At 38.1% G+C, this 20688-nt stretch overlaps 1 protein-coding gene across 1 annotated transcript in view; it reads left to right on the top strand.

Moving 5' to 3' along the window:
* rasa2 (RAS p21 protein activator 2) overlaps nt 1–14245 on the top strand; it is a 32461-nt gene extending 18216 nt beyond the window's left edge. Inside the window, exons 11-24 of the mRNA XM_023283038.3 lie at nt 201–349; nt 797–911; nt 1450–1524; nt 2121–2244; nt 3176–3282; nt 3392–3475; nt 3673–3750; nt 3833–3906; nt 4984–5090; nt 6503–6585; nt 7004–7212; nt 8149–8252; nt 9149–9329; nt 11039–14245. Of these exons, the coding sequence (XP_023138806.1) occupies nt 201–349; nt 797–911; nt 1450–1524; nt 2121–2244; nt 3176–3282; nt 3392–3475; nt 3673–3750; nt 3833–3906; nt 4984–5090; nt 6503–6585; nt 7004–7212; nt 8149–8252; nt 9149–9329; nt 11039–11069 (1521 nt within the window). The 3' untranslated portion in view covers nt 11070–14245. The remainder of the gene's footprint in view (nt 1–200; nt 350–796; nt 912–1449; nt 1525–2120; nt 2245–3175; nt 3283–3391; nt 3476–3672; nt 3751–3832; nt 3907–4983; nt 5091–6502; nt 6586–7003; nt 7213–8148; nt 8253–9148; nt 9330–11038) is intronic.
* The last annotated feature ends 6443 nt before the right edge of the window (nt 14246–20688 follow it).

The following is a 20688-nucleotide window of genomic DNA, read 5'->3' as shown; positions in this document are numbered from 1 at the left end:
ATTAAACATTACTGTATAAATACACCTACCTTATATCATCTTTCTTTTCTGAAGTCCATTAAAATGCAACAATGGAACTGATTAGTCATTTTCTTTCCCCGTTGCTTCCTTCTCTCTGTCACCTCTCATTGCCATCAATCTGTGTATTTCCTCTTTCCTTGTGCTCATCTTCCTCTGTTTCCTTTTATCGCCTCCTTCAGCCCATTTCGGCATCAGCAGCGCACATCTTGGGGGACATCTGCAGAGAGCGGTACGAGGCTGTTCTGCCGATGGTTCGACTGCTGCTCCACCACAATCGCTTTGTGCCTTTTGTCTCTGCTGTGGCAGCACTAGAGCTGGACAACACTCAGTAAGTGCTCTCACAGCCGTACTTCAGCGGCATGTAGATACATAGATAAATGTATACAGATAAATGTTATGACCAACATTGTTACTTCTCTTAACCCTAAAGAGTTGAAACTAAGTTCCTTTTTTCTACATCTTTCTCATTATGATAGTTCAAAGTCAAATGTGAAACAGGAAGCAGCTCTGAAATACAACAGCCGTTTAAAGATAAAATCTGAATAATTTACACGTTACCTTTACTTTGTCTTTGTTCCACTTGTCAAGCTGTCTAGCAGTGCAGTGTAAAAATAGGATGCTCTATAAAATGTACTACTGCTGCATTCTGAAACTCAAGGGAGCATGTCACTGATGATTATCTGAATCAATCTGAAACTATTTCAGCATAACAAAAAAAATGTGGTCAGAAGCCATGTTTAGTTGATGTTGGTGGAATATTTGTGTGTCCATGCAGGGAGGCTAACACTATTTTCCGGGGCAACTCACTGGCAACACGCTGCATTGATGACATGATGAAGATTGTGGGAAAGAATTACCTAGCCGTTACCCTGAAGCCAGTAATAGACGAGGTATGAGTAACAAGGAGACACACACACACACACAAATATCTAGCGTTGATGCCAGAATAGGCATGAGTCACTGAGGTCAGTATGGAAAAATCCACTTGAACATCTGCCTTTCTGCCGCAAACAAGCAGATGTGCAGATGTAATTGGTGAGTCTGGAGTTCTTCCAGGGTACGATATTAACCACTTTTTCAAAGCTTTTTACAGCAATTTCCTTTAAATCCCCCACATTAATGAAAATTTCAATCTTAGTATTTTGGGGCTTTTTTGCCATAGTGTGTTGTTGGTCGTCTTCATATTTTCTGCAACTTAATATTGCTGTTTGACTGGAGTTCTTAGACACGTACAAAATAAAACTAAAAGCTGAGGTTGTGAATATTTGCAGTTGTCTTACTCATCATCTCCTTCTGTGTCTCTGATTTCAAGAAAATCTGAATAAATTTGTAAATGTCACACAACAGAAAATCTCAGTCTGTGTTCTGTTTCTCATGACTGCGTTAGGTCTGACCTAATTGTTTGTTTTTCCCTTTTACCTTTCATAGATTTGTGATTCCAACAAAGCGTGTGAGATAGACCCCAATAAACTAAAGGAAGGTGACAATGTGGAGGTCAACAAGGTAAATCCATTCATCTCTTACTGTCCGGTTTACAGATAAGCAAACTGCGCTATAATCGGTGGTGATATTTGAAAGCTATAATGTAATATACAATATAATTTGTCATTTTTATGCAAATATACACTATTGTTCAAAAGTTTGAGGTCACCCAGGCAATTTCATGTTTTCCATGACAACTAACACTTTTATCCATGTGCTAACATAACTGCACAAGGGTTTTCTAATCATCAACTAGCCTTTCAGCACCATTAGCTAACACAATGTAGCATTAGAACACAGGAGTGATGGTAGCTGGAAATGTTCCTCTGTACCCCTATGGAGATATTCCATTCAAAATCAGCTGTTTCCAGCTAGAATAGTCATTTACCACATTAACAATGCCTAGACTGGATTCATCATTCATTTATTGTTATCTTCATTGAAAAAATGCTTTTCTTTCAAAAATAAGGACATTTCTACGTGACCCCCAAACTTTTAAACAGTAGTATATGTTTTTAAAAAAAGCAAAAACAACTTCTTACCACTTTTTAACCTCAACTGCCTGTATGTATGTGTGTATGCATGTATGTAATGCTAAGTGTTTGTTGCTTCTTCAGGAAAACCTTCAGGTTTATGTCCAGAAAGTCTTTTCCTCCATCACCCAGTCCAGTTCTAGCTGCCCCCCACTTATGTGTGATGTCTTCAGGTCTCTGAGACACTTGGCCTGCAAACGCTTCCCAGGTAAGATCTGTCCGTCATCATTTTACTATCAATAAAAGAAGATTTTCTTGTTCTGTATTTGGCCAATTAAAAACTGTAAACAACAGCTGAATTTCATATTAAGTTCACTGATTTAGGAGGTATTGGGAGGAATATTTACAATGTCTACAGGTTGATTTATATGTAGTTCATATTTACAATAATAGAGTAATTGTGTTGTACTTAAAAAAAGAATGCATTTGGTCTAATTTATATTACAACTGTAATATTTAGAGATAGGTAAATATTATTCTAGCTTTTTATTAACTGCCGACATCCATTTTTTGGTTTCCAGTGGCACTCTCACTAGAGAATAGTCGCACCAGAGTTTAGGTGAAGTTGTTTGAAAATTTGTTCGGGAACTTGATAAACTTAAAGTGGCCCGTCGTTCTATACCACCATGTTGTGTCGAAGTAAACAGTTCAACTTTACCAAGTGGTCCTGTAGAGTTTTTCTGCATGTGGACTCGGATAGAAGGGAGCTGGTAGTGTCATGTGAAAGCTTCATTAATCAGAAACCTACAAATCCATCACCAGTCAAATGCAGGGACAACACCAAACCTGCTGGGCCAAATACCCTCATAGTCCGCAGTAGGATTAGACCAAATTGTTTTACAATTTACTGGCACATTTATATGTATTTTCTGTGCTTGTTTTTAAATAAAAATTGGGCTTAATTTTTGAGCACATGGTGTTCTGTTCGGAGTATTTGTTTGAGGGATTCCACGCAGGTTTTAAACTTTTACAGTGTGTTATTGTTCAAATGCACCAGAAGGTGGAGCCAAATCTTTAAGTTTGAATGGAGTTTAATTTTATAGTATCTTTGTGTATTTGTCTTGTATTTTATAAGCTTGTTTATCAGCTTGTTTTCAACATCCAGGCTCATGTCTTAAATGTTTTTGTTCTCTCTATAGGTGACCCGCATGTTCAGTACTCAGCTGTTAGCAGCTTTGTGTTCCTGCGCTTTTTCGCTGTTGCTGTTCTTTCTCCCCACTCTTTCCAACTCCGATCCCATCATCCTGTAAGTGAATGTCTCTGTTACCACCACTGACTATTTAATAAATGTCCTGGGGATTCATTTCATCAATGCTCTTGACACTGTAGTCACAGTTTATTTTCTATAACTGCAGGATCCTGAGATTTCCCGCACACTCACTCTCATCTCAAAAACCATTCAGACTCTCGGCAGCTGGGGCAGTTTGTCAAAAAAACTGGTAGGTTTAACAGCAGTTCTGTAAAGATGAGAAACTGTTTAAACAGTTAAGCAAAGTAAACGAAAGAGTTCATAATCCATGCTGAAGAAGAACACAGAAAATTCTTAAAGTCTACTGTATAGTGAATGTCAAGCATCAAGTGCAATACTTTTTATCCGTTACACGTTGATTTAATTCTTTCTCTTTTCCGTTTTCAGTCCAGCTTCAAAGAAACCTACATGTATGACTTCTTCAAATCATTCCAAGAAGACAAGTGTATCGAAAAAGTTAAAAAGGTATTTTTCAACACACTCAAAGATGTTTAGGATGTTAATGTGTGTTTCTAAATGCTGAATTTGCTGTGAATTCTGGTTCCAGTTTCTTGATGAAATCTCCTCAAACGTCAGCAAAGAGTCCAGTGGACTGGAGGATGCTGTGGTTCTCAAAGAGGGGTGAGTGTTCAGTTTGAGAAGAGTAAGAATCAGTAGGAAGAAAACATGAGATAAAGACTGAAGTTTATAGCTGACTCTCCTTTAATCACACCCTCACACACTTTAATCTGACAGAAGAAGAAAGTAGAAAGGTATCTTTATATACAATGACGCTCTAGGTGCTGCTAAATAGAATTCTAAAAAAAATACACATTGACTTGAGTGTTGTGTTTGTTTTTAAAGTTTAACCTGTAAGACTTCAAGGTAGCTTCATGCAGAGCAGCTGAAAAAAGAGCGAGTTTGCTACCTAGGAAAATACTGACTGATGAAAGTGAAGTGAAAATGGTCAGTCAGAAGTTTTTCTCCTTTCGATTGAAGTCAGTCATTGTTGTACAGTACATATCACAGTCTATACAGACATGTTTTAAATGAGATACACTACCAGTCAAAAGTTTGGACACACCTTCTTATTCAGTGGTTTTTATTTAATTATTTTATACATTGTAGAGTAATACTGAAGACATCAAAACTATATAAGAATACATATGGAATTATGTTGTAAACAAAAATATTAATCTTCAGTATTAATCTACAATGTAGAAAATAATACAAATAAATAAAAAGCATTGGATGAGAAGGTGTGTCTAAACCTTTGACTGGTCATGTATATGCAGTATAATTTATCAAAGTGAACATTGCAGTGACTTACTAGTGCATTCTCCTGCAAGAGAAGCAATTCATGATGAAGATATTCTAACTTTTAGTTCTTAGTAGAGCTGAAATATGTTTGTCATGAATAGACACTTTGAAAGAGTTCAGATAAACTTTGCACCATCCATAAAACTGACCATTGAAATTCCTGAATAATTTTTGTCACTTGAATTTACCATTTATTCCACTGTAAGCGGAGCCTTGTTTTATTTCATTTACCTCAAATAAGCATCATGTAATTTAGTTTTTACAGTAGAGCATTTTAAATCAGAAAAATAAAATAAAAGTCATAAATAAGGATGGAAAGAGGTAAACTGTACTGATTGTGTTCATTTGCTGACTTCCAGACTTTACTTTTCAACCTCAGTCTTGTGTTTGTCCCGACAGGGAGGTACAGAAACGTGCTCAGGGGAGAAAGCGCCTTGGCAAAAGAAACTTTAAGAAGAGATGGCTTAGAGTGACCAACAGGGAGCTCTCCTATCACAAACATAAAGGTGAGAACAGTTAGTAGCATTTCATACTGAAACCAAGTATGTTTCAAGCTGATATTTAAATGATAATATAAGATAAAACTCTCATGATGTTGCCACATTCTATTTTGTCCACAAGATGGCGCCAAATTAGTGATTGGATGTATTTTCCAAAAGTTGCAGCCTTAATTATTACATTATCTTGTGCATAAAGCATAGAAGCCACATAAATTATTGTTGTCAAAGGAAACCCAGGATATGTAAATGGTTAATTCACTTAGAAAATACAAGTAAAGGTCACCTGAGTCGCAAACACTACTGTTCAAAATAATATGGAAGTCTAGGCTCACGTGCTGGTGTGTTTTCTTTGCTTTAACTGATTAGTGATATTAACTTATTATCACACACAGTTAAATATGGAGGGATTTTTAAAGCTAACGCTGGCGTCTCAGGGGATTTAAGGAAAGAATCGAGAATGGTATGCTGCACAGAAAGGGAAGATGGGGAGATAATTTAGCATAATTGTCTTTATCAAAGTATCATCTGTGGTGCTAAAATGTATTAGGAGGAACTTATGCCACTAATGGACTCTTTAAACCACTTAGACACTATACTACAGATATCTGAAATCAGTTCATGCGTTCACATCACACATGTTAATCGCCATCAAGATTTTAGAATACTCTGTGTGGATCCCTCTGATCACATACTCTGATTTCTGTCAACGCTGAATTGTCTTTTAACACGTTGGTATTGAGAACAGCTGCTGTATTTGAACTTCTTTGTTTCTATAAGGCCCATAGATACTCTGCAGCTACAAGAGCTACAACTAGCACTGAAGTTGAACGATGGATCACAGCTTTTTTTTTATGTGAAATAGAGCCTTTCTCTCTCTCTTTGCTGAAAGCCACACTATGACCATTAGTACAGCCGACATGCTTTAGTGACAGGGCCCATTTGTAATGTTTTTCTATTGCTGCATTCCTGCTGTCTTGGGCTACAGCAAACACAAATATGTGAAGATTCTGACAGCGACTGAAACCAAATGCAGTGCTTTCTTTGGGTTGCTAACCCACCGTTTTGTCAAATTCGATACTTTGGAGCCCCATAATCCCACCTTAAGGATTTATTTTGGGAAGCAATTGATGAATCTTCATTTCTGCATGAAAAATAGCTACTGTTACTCTCAGGAATCAGAAGCTGCCTTTCATTAATTGCTAAGTAAATGTATTTATCACTATAGCTTCCACTGTTAAGAGGGATTGAATGGTGTGGAAGAACTGCATTTGTTCAGCTTCTGCTCCTTTTTTCTGATTTGACAAGAAGCACATTATTTAACCCAAACAAAAAACCTAATCTACAGTTAAGCTTTCAGACCGTCTCTCTGTGTTATTATTCTTTTACATAAACTTGACAGACTGACTTCTGCTTCCCAGGGAAAGAGGCCCTCTGCACCATCAGTGTCAAAAATATCCAGGCGGTGGAGAAACTGGATGAAAGTGCCTTTAACCGCAAAAATGTAAGCCGTCCCTTCAGATACCTCAATCATCACTTCTAATGGCTGACCTTTCATAATAAAAACTTTAGTACTGATGTCAGTACCCCAAGTTAAAATAAACAAATGATGAAATTTAATCCCACGGGCATTTATTGACAGTCTGGTGAATTATTATAAATCATTTCTACATCAGCAGAAGAACAGTTGCAGCCTGAATCATTTCAGAAAAGAAAAAAAATATGTGAAAATTGTCAAGTTTGTATGTAAAACAAAATCAAAGTCATCAAAGGTGGAATAGTTCAGACATCACACCTCTAAAGGTCTCAATGTTAGCATATACAGAGCAGTTTATTTATCTTTTGCTGATGCTGTGGGATGTTAAAAGTGTCCTACAAATGACCTGGTGTGGATAAACTGTCTGCTGTTTCTCTTCTGTCAGATGTTTCAGGTCGTCCACTCTGAGAAGCCTCTGTATGTTCAGGCAGGAAACTGTGTGGAAGCCAGTGAGTGGTTAGAGGTTCTTGGCCAGGTCACTCGCTGCAATGAGGGACGCCTGGCCACTTTCCATCCATCCAATTACACCAGTGGATCCTGGCAGTGCTGCAAAAGCCAGAGCAACAGTGCTCCAGGCTGTAAGCCCTGCACAACGTGAGTCTTTCCTCCACAGCACCATCAGCACCACGCAGGATGAGAAATGTCCTTGCAGTTAAAGATCACAATAAACACCGTATAAAACTCACACTGCTGCTTTGAAACTGTGCCTTAGACCCACCATGTAGATGCTTAGTCCAAGAGTGAAGCTGGTTTGATTACAAACTGGTAAAAACATATTTAAATTGACGAATACAAAACTTCCATATGTAGATCATTTAGATGGGTTCATTTAAAGGAGGTGGGAAATGCTTCATGAGATAACAACGCATTCAACATGTCATGGAAGCCACTTAGTTTGACATGTGGCAAGTTTCCATTGTGGGAACATGTCCAGGAATGTTTACAGGAACCGAAGCAAACTTGAAGTTATAACTGAGTGCAGTTATATAACATAAAGCATTAGACGACCAGAAAAAAATTCAGCAGACCCAAACTGCTTTAGAGACGAACTTTTCTGATGTTGTCAGTCTACTTTTCCACCTTTCTAGCAACTGGTGAAGTATCTCACAGTTGCGTAACAAGAAAATTACAACAATGACTCTGATTGTGTGGTTTTAGTGTGTTGTTGTTGTGGAAACACTAACACAAATGCAATAAAATACTCTTTGAGTACTCTCATCAAAATTCCTTTGCCCCATTAAGTATAAAGTACTCTTTTTTTCTTTTCTTTTTTTTTTTTTTTTTGCAGCTAAGCCCTCCTCAGTGATTCTGTTGTGGCTTCATGTCCCTGTTTTAAGGTTTAATAATCATTACCTCTGAGTTTACCATGTTGTTTACTGTTCAGTTCTGCATGTTTTCCCTTTTTACTGATCTCAGAGAGTGCAGTGCTCAGTTGGATTGGTGTTTTAATGTAAACAAATGAAAATACTGATGTCTCCACTGTTGATGCCTGAGAAGATCACCTTACACTTTTGTTCTTTCATGTTTCAGCACCATGCTGGCCAACCTGCAGCTGGACATAGACTGTGACCGAGAAACGGAGAGAATTTTCTCCTTCCTCTCCTCAAACGATACCAAGCTGCAGAACATGGAGGGTCAGTGTCTGTTCATGAAATACTGAGACCATGACCCGTAATAATGACAACATGACATTTGTTAATGTGCCTGTGCTTAAGTGCAACTTGTGAAATCGAAGTGGCATGTTTTTTACAGTTTTGAATCTATTACAGCGTGTTAGTTAGGAATCTAAATAATGACTGGAAGATAAAAGTTTTGATTAATAATGTAGGACAGCAATACTTAGGGTTAGGGTTAAGTTACTCTTATAGCCCACTGGCCAAATCATTCCTTTGATAGAGTGCCGGCTGGCTCATTGACCATTTTTATTCAATAAGTGAAAATAAATTGATTGACAAGAGGATTTTTTTCATTTGTTCATATAGCAAACATTCAACAACGTCCCATGATTCAAAGAAAGAGGAGTAGTATATCTTTTAATGAAGAATAATATCATCTGTATAATAAATTGACCTCTGGCCACCTGTCATTTTTACAAAAGTCCCACCGGACCCAGCAGTTCAGAGTCCCTGGTGTAGGAATACTAGTCGTCTGTAGATACAGTCCATTTATTTTGGAACAATTCAGAACCAAATAGTGAATTGTTCTTCACTGGCAAAGTCAAACCATCTGACTTCAATCAAACTCAGCTGGTGTTTGTCTTACTGAAGTTAGCCTGCTTTTTTTTCTGTTTGTTTGGATCCCTATTGGTTGTTATATCACAGCAGCTATTTTTCCAGGCATCCAGATTGACGGCAAAAAGTCACTGCACCAATATAGAGGTTAAGATGCCAGAATTTAAATTTATTCTTGAACACAACTGAGTGCACTTTAAATATATTCCAAGAGTGATATATTTGATTTCCGGTGTTGTAGGACAGCATATGGTGCAAAGTAGTTCTGATTGATATTTGTATGTTGTTCCTGTTCATAGATGCATGTGCCAGTATGGCGGTGTACCAGGGCCCTCAGCGGGAGCAGGAGGAATACTCCAAGTTCACCATTCAGGAACCCAAAGAGACCTTTCAGACACTCAAACAGCTCCGAAACATCATGGAGGAGCTGCAGAGGCAGCACAATATCAGGAATGACACCGCAGCGCAGTACGGCAGCCTGTAAGTCTGGACCATGATGTGGACATGATGTGGATATTTCTGTATTATTGTTTACATTTTTGTTTGTTTATTTGTAGACCATATTTCAAAGCTAATGTTACAAAGTGATTTACACACAGCAGACAATAAAAACTGAGATTCAGGATATATACCAGTGAAAAATAAGCCTCCTTACAACACCACATATTAGAAAAATATTGAAAAGACTCACAAACTAAGCAATAGAAATTAGTTTCCTGAAATATTTTAGAGAAAGAAGCAGATTTTGTAGTCTTGTATCTGATGCAGGAACTGCCAATAGGTTATTGTCTGGGGACATCAGGCTCACAGTGGTAGCAACTCTGAAATATAGTCATGATAACCTCAAAGTTAATCAATAAAATCTTAAAATCAGTTCTGAAAAAACAAAATAGTATTCAGTGTAGTGATGCCAGAAGTGGTGTTATTTGATCTCTCCTCCTGGATTTAGTTTGAAGTCTAGCAGCAGCACTCTGTACTATTTGCAGCCTGTTGAAGGATTTCTGTTTTACACTTCTTACAGACAAAGGACTGAAGACCAACTTCTGCATCTTTAAAACATAAAACTGGCAGAATGTTGGGAATATATTTAATGATGCAGTTATATCTGGACCTGCACATACAGTTGTCCCGGGCCATTTACAGGAATCTCAGTTTTGTCCGAATTTAACTGAAGAAAGTTTTTTGACACCCAGCTTTTCATGTCTGCAAAGCATTTAACCAGACAAGATAGATCACAGCTGTTATTAGGCTTTAGGCAAATATGTTTGGGGTTGTTGTCCGTGTAACGATGACAACCAGCAGTGTGTCTGCCTATGATGTGACCAAAGGGAAGCATATATAATGATAATAAGATTAGGTCTACAATTGAACCCTCAGGTGCTCCATATGTTGTTGGGGCCGTCATACTACAAACCCCTGTGAGGCTGCATCACATATAGCAGCTGTTTATCAGGATAACAGGATGTAGTCAAAAGCTGCACTTAGGTCAGGTTAATAGAGAAACAAACGGCTTGTAGCATTCTGCATTTGTTACCTTTTCTCTTTTTCCTTGTAAATTTCTTACAGTGAAAATGAAATAATAATAAGTAATATATAGTTGTATGCAAAAATTTCAGTGAGGATACTTGCAAAAATGATGTCAGGAATAGATTTTATCAACTATCCTGAAACAAAGTGCAGTAAATAGAGAAAACTAAATCAAATGAACATTTGGTGTGACCGTCCTCTACCTTGCAACCCTGTGTTTTCTCCTCTTGTCACATTTAACTTAATGTTTACTCATTTTTTTTACTGCAGTATAAAGTCCTGCACCTCAATGGAAACAACACTTACATGGCTAGAAGTAGTGGGAATTCAGTAATGTCTTCTGTGCAGCATCACCCCGTTATAATGCTTTAAATCATAAAAAAGATAAAACAAAACTCCGTAATTACTTAATTTACAAAATGTAAAATAACTGGAATCACCATGTGAAACATTTTTCCAGGTGGCCACAGGTGGTAACTCTACATACTATAGATAGTTTGCTACTTTTTTCCCTTTTAACTTGCTTTTGTACTACTTGGATAAAAATCCAAAGAGTCTAAAACTTTTACACAGCTCTGTATTATATCTTGAATAAATGCCTTGTTACTGATGACCCCTCCGGAACTCACAGAAGGTGGTGTTTGTTATCCTTCCTGTTTCAGTGACAACCCCATAGTGGGGAAAACCTCTTAACCTGGGCAGGCAGGTGTGGCCTACAGCAACCATACCAGAACACCACAGGGAGCCTAAACGGTCCTAAAGGAGCTCCAGGAGTTCTCCCAGCGACACATGCCACTGTGTGACCAGGAGAACGACACCCCCCGGCCTCCAGACGTCATGAGTCCACTACAGCGGTGACGGCCCAAGAATGGGAACCAGAACAAGCTCGTGAGCTTTTCCAGAATTGCTCGTCGGTCCTTGAGATGAATGAACCCTTAGGTGTTGTCTGTTTTGTGTTTTTGGCAGTATGTTGCCTCATCTCCTCCTCCCTCGTCTGCACTGCAGATCCCTTATAAAGAGACTCTCTCTGTGTCTTAATTTATGTCCCCTTTTACGTCTACAGCTGTGTGAAAAAGGCATCATTAGATGGTGTGTGAATAGGCTGCTATTTTTTTAATTCACTCAATTTTATATCAACAGCTGAGATGATGCTCTCCCCATCTTTTAACATTTTGCTCAGACATCTGTCTTTAGAGTTGATTAATAATCACCATCATTCTGGAGGCTCGTCCTCTACCTGTGCCCCCCCTACACCTAAATCTTTCTCGACTCTTTTAGTGTCTGAACAAATGTATATATATTTTCAAAGTACATATAAGTAGATAACACCGATCTGCCTTACTTTGACGGATGTTTTCTTTCACATGAAATGCTGAGGGAATAATGCAGAAGCACTTTAAATATTTGGAACACTCCAAATAGAAATGATTAGATACTTGGTATCAGCTTTCCCCATTTTGATCAGTTCCATGATCTCGAGTACATTTTTGTTTCATTCCTGTACAATAACATTTATAGTCTGTAGATTTTAAGATATTTTCTTGACCAAAGACAATTTCATAAGTTTGAACTTGGACTTGAAAAAAAATTAATGTATTTTGACTACAAATGGTTTAAAAATGGAGACAAATTCTATATATATATAAAAATATCTGTATGTTTGGTTTATGTGTATGTTTTTGCTAACATATCCTTTACTTTCTAGTGACTTAAAGCAAGCAGTTTGCATGCGTTCAGTTTTGAATCCTGATAGCACGACTGTGGTGAAGAGTTGTGTTTCCCTGTGATTGTGAATTGTATTGGTACGGTGTACATCAGATCTGTGCTGTCACGTTGAGAGCCTCGCAACATAATTCTAGCAGCTTCTGTAAGAAATGACGATTGATGGTAGGAATCAATCAGAAAAACAAATCACCCCTGTCATCGCTAAATTAGTCCAGACAATCCCAGCAACCAGAAACATTGTGTCCTTTTTCTTTGCTTGCATCTTTCCAACCATCAGCCCTCTGCAGGACCAGCTGTTGTACTTCATGGTTTTAGAGAGTTTGTTTGAAATGTGGTGCTCTGTGGTTTAGAATTACGTTATATTTGTAACAGTTCCTACAGCTGTCAGACTCTTGCAGTGACTCGTTCTAATAATCATATCTCTGCAGTAGTGAGGCTGCATCTGATGAAAACAGGAAGAAAACAGCCTGTAAACTCTTGAAGTTAATTAGAAATTATGAAAGCAAGTTGTCAGAGCCCAACATGATGTCTTTAAACTCCTTTTTACTTTACTTGAGTATCCAGTTTATGATATGAAACTGATAGAAGCAACCAAATGCACAGATTTTAAGCCACAACCAGCAAATTTTTACCATTGTGATGCTGATTTCGCTCTGGACAGAACAATCAGTTTGATTCAATCCTGGTTGAGCCTTTTTGTTCCCCCTTTGTGTTTCCATCCTTTACCCGTTTGAACAATGAAGTGTTGAAATGAGACAAAAGAAACTTGAAATAATTTAAACAGCAAAAGTTGGACATTTAATGCTGATAATACAGGGTTAACAATGTCTTTTTTGCGCGTGGAAATAAGTTGTTTTCACAAGTTCTGTCTTTGGTCCATCATATATTTCTAACATGCATGTCTTGTATATTTAACAATATATTTTTCTAGGAAAATGTTTTTGTATCTTTTTTTTTTTTAAACACTGATTTTAACGTGTTGCTATACTGGTTCGGTACTTCGTTCTGTGTCTGCAGTGCTTCTTTGAGGCTTGCTGCTTTTGTTTTTGTCCCTATGCGTTCTTATTGACTGTATGTGGCTGTAGCTGCTGCAAACTTTTCCACTCGTTGAAGCTTAACGCAGTGTTACTGAAGTGAATATTGTGACGTCCCATCGAGCTGCAGCTGCCACCGACTGTGTTCACATGCAGGCTGTGAGTGAATGACCTGCCTCATCAGAGCCAAAAAACAACTGTAAAACTAGTGATTTTAACTAAGTGATCATTGGATGAATTTCTTGAGTTGAAAACAGGACTTAAAAGCAAATTTAAACAAGAATATCTTGATCTGAATCAGAAAGTCACAGCATAAGTTCTTGTTCTTTTATACTGTATAAGCTTGCATGTCAACTCCATTGCTAGTTTTAATAAGGCCAGTAAACTAGAGGTTGGTGTATGTGTCTAAATGTTGGGTTTTTCATTTCCATTCACTGAATTCTGCTTATATTTATCTGCTTTTAACAAGGGAATTCTTTTTTTAAAATGTTGGCACATATTCATAGCGTGTGGAAGCGGCGTTCAGGACGGCAGTCCGCATGACTTTCGCATGTTGGTCTGCGGCCAAATTCATATCAGAACGTTGCCAAACTGAAAGGGAAATGTTCATATTTGCTTTGAACTATTAAAAGAACATCAGTCAAGGTATTAGCCATCTGATATGGGTTTGCTGAGCACTTTGTATTAATTATGAAAATAAGGAAAAATCCCATTTGTATGCAGGAACAAAATCTATTTTATCTTGTGGGGTTTTTTCAAAGCTGGAAAACAATTTAACATTTTCTTTTCAAACATGGGCCAAAAGACACTTTTTTTTTCTCCCTACAAATAAATTTGTTCTGTGTTAGAGCAGAAAGTGAGTACAATGGACAGTCTGAAGCCTGTAGGATGTTTTTTGTTTGTTTGTTTGTTTTAATCAGAAAGCTTCCTCCTGTCCAGTGGAAAGTGAGTAGTTGCAGAATGTGGAGATTCTAAACATCTCCAGCTCATTTCTTCTGAATGTCTCTACACAGCTTCAGTACAATGTCTGTTTTTTTTATACACATTAAACATTTTATTTTCCATACATGGTCTGTTCTGTGTCTGTTCACAATAAACACTTTGCCAATGCTTCTCCTTTCCGTGGAGTGTCTGTACTTTCACACTTACCAAGTTTGTGTGGTTGGAGGTGCTGTGAGTTCTACTGTTGATCATCTAAGAGTTTGTTCTGACCACATTTGTTCTTTGAAGATGAAGGTTCACCGCTATCTTTCAGGTTTTATTATTGCGTTGGACGGTTCTTAACCTGATTTTAGTTTCAGCAATCTCCTTAGTTGTTTTCTTTGCTTGATGCAGGCCAGTAATTCCAGAATGACCCTTCTGAGACAGATTAACATCCTTTATATGACCACAGGATATGTCTTCCAACATGGTTGTTTAAGAAATGAGAAGCTACTCACTGCATCAGCGAGGGTTAAATAAGTTGTTGGAGCTGAAACATATTCATCACTGCAGTAATTATCCAGTGGAAGGCTCTTACCTATTTGTTTAGTTAAATCTAAGTGGCGACGTTTTTTTTTTTTTTTGGACAGGCAGTGTAATAGCAGAAAAAAAGGGGCAAATTGGAGTTGGGAAACAAATGCACACCCTATAGGGTGGTCCTTTAAGTTTTGCTTTTTCTCAGTAACTTCATTCCGTCATGCAACCCTTGATTTCTCCAACATATTCAGATGCAGTTCTTTGCTGCCCTGTTTAAGTAAAATATTTATTCCAAACTTCTGACACTTCAAAGCATAATGTGCTGCATACATCCATGTAATACTCCTGTAGGAATGTAAGCAACATAGCGCTTTAATTAAATTCACTTATTAGCAGTTAGAGTGCTGTCCCATGAGCTTGCAACTCTTTCAGCTTTATGCGGAATAAATTACACTTAATGCACTCATAGATCATCTGTCTTTTGATCTTTAACAGGAATCTGGTGTGCATGTGTGTCAATAACACATAAAAATGCATGTTTTATGGATTAGTGGTCATACTTACCAGTTTCTGGATTGTTCCATCTCATTGGCAGCAGCCATTCTCTGTCTGTTGTGGCGCTTGTATCAGGTGCCTTTTGTTGGCCAAGCGTAGTGAGCAGGAAGGAGTGTATCTTTGAATCGAGTTCACTGTGTTTCATCGCCCTGGAGTTTTGATTTCATTGCTCATTACACGTGTTTTTGGTTCCAGTGCAGCTTAAAGGCTGATGATTAGTTTATGCGGTATTTTGCAGTTTTTTGGTTCTTTTCACACTCCCTAAACACAAAAGCCACAGATCAAGGCTGCGGTGCTGACACTGTGATCTATTGCTCCGTTGTTTTTCTCAACTGCTGGTTGCAATCATTCTCCTGGTGTTTGTTTTTTTTTTCCTCTAACATCTCAGTGGAATCCTTACTTTAGTCGCCATAACAAAAAGCCATCTGATTTAACATTAACTTGTTCTGTGCAAAACGCTTGGGGTGACTCTGCCACTTTGAGTAAATATCTTGAGGTCAGTTTTCAGCTCTGCAGCATTAATGGAAACATACAGTCCACATGCTGCCTGTCTCTTAGCGTTAACAGACATCTTTGGGCTGAAGAGGCTAATTTACAATGACGGTTGTATATTCAAGTCCTCTGTCTACAGCTTCTTTAGCCCACTTGTCCTGCCGTAAAATATTATGAACCACACTACCAATCCATCTCTTTTAAACACGGAGGGAAACGTGGGCTATAACAAACATCACTGGATGATTTCTTATGCACTTTGCAGCTGTTTGATGTAGGTCAGGTCAGGTGTATCCGCCCCCCCCCCCCCCCCCCCGACACACACGTTCTAAAAATAACACTAGTCACCATAAAATTCCATTCCATAAAACTTACATTGATGCAGATTTTAAATTACAATATTTATTAAAATTTTTTTTAAAAACAAAAATGTCTTCGGTGTAAATGAACTTTGACCTTGTCCGAGTCAAAGTTCACTGCGCATGTCAAACCACCACGTCATTCTGCTGTAGCTTCCGGGCGCAGACACTTTGGGAAGCTAGATGTGGTTTTTACCCCCAAAACATGACAGAGAAGTGAAAGAGAAAACACTATTTTCACGATGACTGGGAGGAAGAGGTCTTTTTCACGACAGTGAAAGATAAATGTATGTGTCCTATTTGCGACGGCAAAGCGGCACAATGTGGAGAGACGCTACTTTAGCCGCTACAAAGCTTCCATGCTAACTAGCCACCTGGTAGCACATAGACTGTATGCGCACTTCGGACAGAAAAAGCCGGGACTTAAAGGCAGCTTTGACATCTACTACGTGGCGAAAAGTTTCTTCGTGGAGAAAAATGTACCATTAGAACGGGTCGCCATGCAGGCTTCATTGTACGATGCAGAGGTGATCCAGACTTCCCAACATTCCTACATTACCACTGCATCGTTCACCAGCAGGACATATGTATGTACAAAAGTGGCTGGATTTGATCATGTGATGACTCCTGTCGTGAAGATCATAAATGGCTCCAAAGCCAAACAACCAGGACATTGAAGGTGCTGCTGGAGGAGCTGTTAGCTGAACATGGTGATCTGTTACTACACACAGAAACCCCATGGATCAGCAGGGGACCAGTTTCGCAGCGTTTTTTGTCACTGTTGGCCGAAATCAAAGAGTTCATGCAATCCAAAGGGGAAGACACCTCGCTGCTTGAGGACACTGAGTGGATTCTTGTTCTTGCATTTTTAACGGACATCACTGGGAAACTGAACCATCTGAACTGTGAGCTACAAGGTAAAGGTAAGACATGATAAGCTCTGCAATGCCAGGCTTCCCACTAACACACATTTACAGACAAAGAAAGAGGTAACACATGTTGTCATTCAAAACACCGTGTCATTACACAAAAATGTGAAAAATAATTTGTTGAAAACATGTAATGATTTGTTGTTATGATCTGTTAAAAATGTTGCAATGCTGGTGAAAAATGCTGGTGATTAGTACTAATGTGATAGGATTCATTTCAAAATGTGAAAGAGTTGATTTTTTTTCTTCCATAACTGATAATTTGTACAAACATGGGACAGAGTTCATGAATTGTTCAAAAATGTTGCAAAGGTAGGGGTTTGCACAAATGAAGCATGATTTGATGACAGTTAATGATTTCCTAAAAATGTTAGAAGTGATAATTTGCACAGAAATGTAACTGGTGTGAACAAAATGCTGCAAATATGCTGATTCATATGAAACTGCCAAGAAAGATATTTACCAAAGTTTCAGAGATGGGATACCTCTGACTTTTAAATATTGGAACAGATTTCCATATATATGTGTTTGTGTGTGTGTGTTTCCTACTGTCAATGTTGTGGAAATCATTGTTAATAATTACTGTAAGGAATAATTAACATAAATGTGATCAGACAGTCTCTTTACATAATATTTTCATTATTATTATTATTTAAAGATGATGGCCCAAGTTTGCTATTGAGGAAGTTTGTATCAAACAAGGTGCCCTTCATACTACTCAGTACCCTTGAAGTTGCTCTCAGATTAAAAATGTTTGGTGACCCCTGATCTAAAGTATCTCATTTATCAAGTGCAGAGATTTTCTTTTCCCAAGTCAACAGTACTGCCAGTCTACTGCAGTCCCGTGAGAGAAATATATTCATAACAATAAGACCAGAAAGGTGGCACACAGAGGGCATCTTATCTGTCCTTTTCATCTCTCTGCTCCAACAACTTGTATTTAAAAGAAGAAAAAGAGATTAAAACTGTGAGTTTCATCTTAAACTGTGTTAACGTGAAAATACAAATTGGATAAGAAATCCTTGTGCTGCCATTTACGCTGCGTTCCAAATTATTATGCAAGGTTGCTTTTCAATGAAACGTTTCGCTTGTGTTGTTTCTCCTTTCTGTGAAAAACACTGAAGTCAGTTTCAGACAGGTGTGATAGTTTATTTGGCAGGTGAATCTAATTAAAGGGAAACTACATAAGGTTTCATGCAATGTGGGGGAAAAAAGACCTTTCTGCAAATGAATAGTGTGAAATATTGCAATGCCTTGCAAAAGATATGAAAACCCTGAAAATTCCACAAAAACATAAGAGGGATCATCGTACTGTGAAAAGATGTGTGTTTGATCCAGAACGCAGACAGGTTCGCACAGATAAAGAGATGAAGATGTACTGAGGAATATTTCTGTCAAGCAGCTGTTAAAAAGCCACTACTGAGCAGCAAACGGGTATTTGAAGCTTCTGGTGCCTCTGGAGTCCCAGGAACCTCTCGATGCAGGATCCTTCAGAGGTTTGCATAAAGCTATATTTTAGCCACCCTTAAGAAATGCTCACAAGGAGAAACGTTTGCAGTGGGCTCAGAAATACATGTTTTAATCACTGATGAATGCCATGCTACACTGGATGGTCCAGATGGATGGAGTTCTGGATGACCACCATGTCCCAACATGGCTGATGCGTCAACAAGGAGGTGGTGCAGTGATTTTTTGGGCTGGAATAATGAGGAGTGACCCTTTAAGGTGCCCAAAGGTGTCAAAATGACCTTTTAATATGTGGAGTTCCTAACTGATCATTTCCTGCCATGGTATGAAAAGAAAAACTTTGCCTTCCAGAGTAAAATAATTTTCACACAAGACAATGCACCCTGCCACACTGCAAAGAATACCAGTGAGTCCTTGTTGGTGCTGTGGCATAAAGGGAGAGAAAATCATGGTGTGACCATCATCATCCCCTGACCTCAGCATCCGTAAAAGGAAGATCTATGAGGGTTGGCAGCAGTATACCTCAAAACAGCAGTTCTGGGAGGTAATTCTGGCATATGCAAATGAAATCCAGGCAGAAATTATACATAGACTCACAAGTTCAATGGATGGAAGAGTTGTGAAGGTGATACTAAGAGGGACTCCTATGTTAACATGTAGCTTGACCTGTAAAGATGTTTTTGATTGAAATCGCATTTATTTTGAGAAAAATATCTCCTAATGCAGAAAATATAACAGATTTCCATTTTCAGTTCTTTATAACCCGTTGAATGCTTTGAAACTCTGTCGTGCATAATAATTTGGAACACTGTATTTTGAGTTAATTAAAAAATACTGATGTCATCATCTGAGATTTGTTCAATAAAACCTTGATTATAATACACTTGTTGAGGATTAAAGCAATCGTACTGACTATTATTTGTATTGATTACTTAGGAAAACAGCATGTGCATAATAATAATTTGAAACAGTGTGTGCATAGTTCCCCAATTTTAGTATGATGCAACAATAATAAAATCAAGCACACATGTCCAAAACAAAAAGGACCTCAATTGAACTGAGATTGAGGGATAAACTAAAAACAAAGAAATAAAAAATACTGCAGGGCAGACTATCCTATATTGTGGTTTTTAGTAACTCCATAACCCTGTTCACAATTTAAAACGTGTCTTGGACAATCTGATCACAAGGGGAAGGTCGTAAAACAACCATAAAAGACACATAGAGATCCAATTTCCAAAACCACTTGTTGAGTTGGTCTGGGACATATTTGACCACGTCTTTTGTAGTGTAAATATAAATGTGTCCTGATGCATCCCAGGCAAGGATGAAAGAGGAATATTCGTCACCATCACAGGATGTGGTGATTGTTACGGTGACAGCCTGGAATAACCCTGACATGTGGTTTAGTATCTCTCAAGCACAAGTAAATCTGAATACAAGTGGTCAGCTGGTCACCTTGGAGACGCATGCCAGACATGTGTGAACTGCCATCCATCCCCTTGTGTCCAGATCATCAAAACACATTTTAAAAAAGTGTAAACAAGATTTCTGTTTACTTGTCCAACCTTTGCCCTGTTAAAATGAGAATTAAGAAATTGGACAATGTTTCTTAAACTTTTATTTTGATGTGAACGCTGCAAGGCTGAGTTACTGTTCTACAACTTTTCAACTGCTCTGTACCAGGAGATCCTTCAAAATGTTAAAAAAAAGAGTTAGATTTCATCACAATACTGTTAAATATAATATGTAATAATAATTTCATGACACTTACTTTGGGGTACACGCTGATGACTCCTTGTGGGAGGTTTAAATGGTCTGACTTCTCATCTCTTCTGCTCTATTTTTCCTATCTGATAGGCTCAGTGCCTGGGCCCAGTGTCACGTAATCTTGGTAGCTCACAACATAAATAAACCTACAGTGATATCTGGATAAAGGACATAGACAGTACTGTCTACAGCATGTGATGTATCAGAAACACCTAATAAATTACATTGAATTAGTATAATTTTATCTTCCACATTCTTTGGATTTTAAGCTACCTTTCTGGAAAATGACGTGAGAGTGAACAAGAGAAGTGACTTTGTATTTAATGAGAACATTAATCAAGGCCTCAGGAGCAGGCAGCAGCTGGATCCTTGAAATAATACTTGATTGTCAAATTGGCTTAAAACTGCTGCATGCTGCCATTGTTTCAGCAGTGCTTTCAACCACAGCTGGATATTTTGGTTGGGAGGCTGGGGATGCTTCCCTGTCAATCATTTGCACATGTGCATTTGTCTCCCCCAATAA

This window comes from Amphiprion ocellaris, chromosome 7, assembly GCF_022539595.1.
Source record: "Amphiprion ocellaris isolate individual 3 ecotype Okinawa chromosome 7, ASM2253959v1, whole genome shotgun sequence".
NCBI lineage: Eukaryota > Metazoa > Chordata > Actinopteri > Pomacentridae > Amphiprion > Amphiprion ocellaris.
This window is presented reverse-complemented; position numbering and strand designations above follow the sequence as displayed.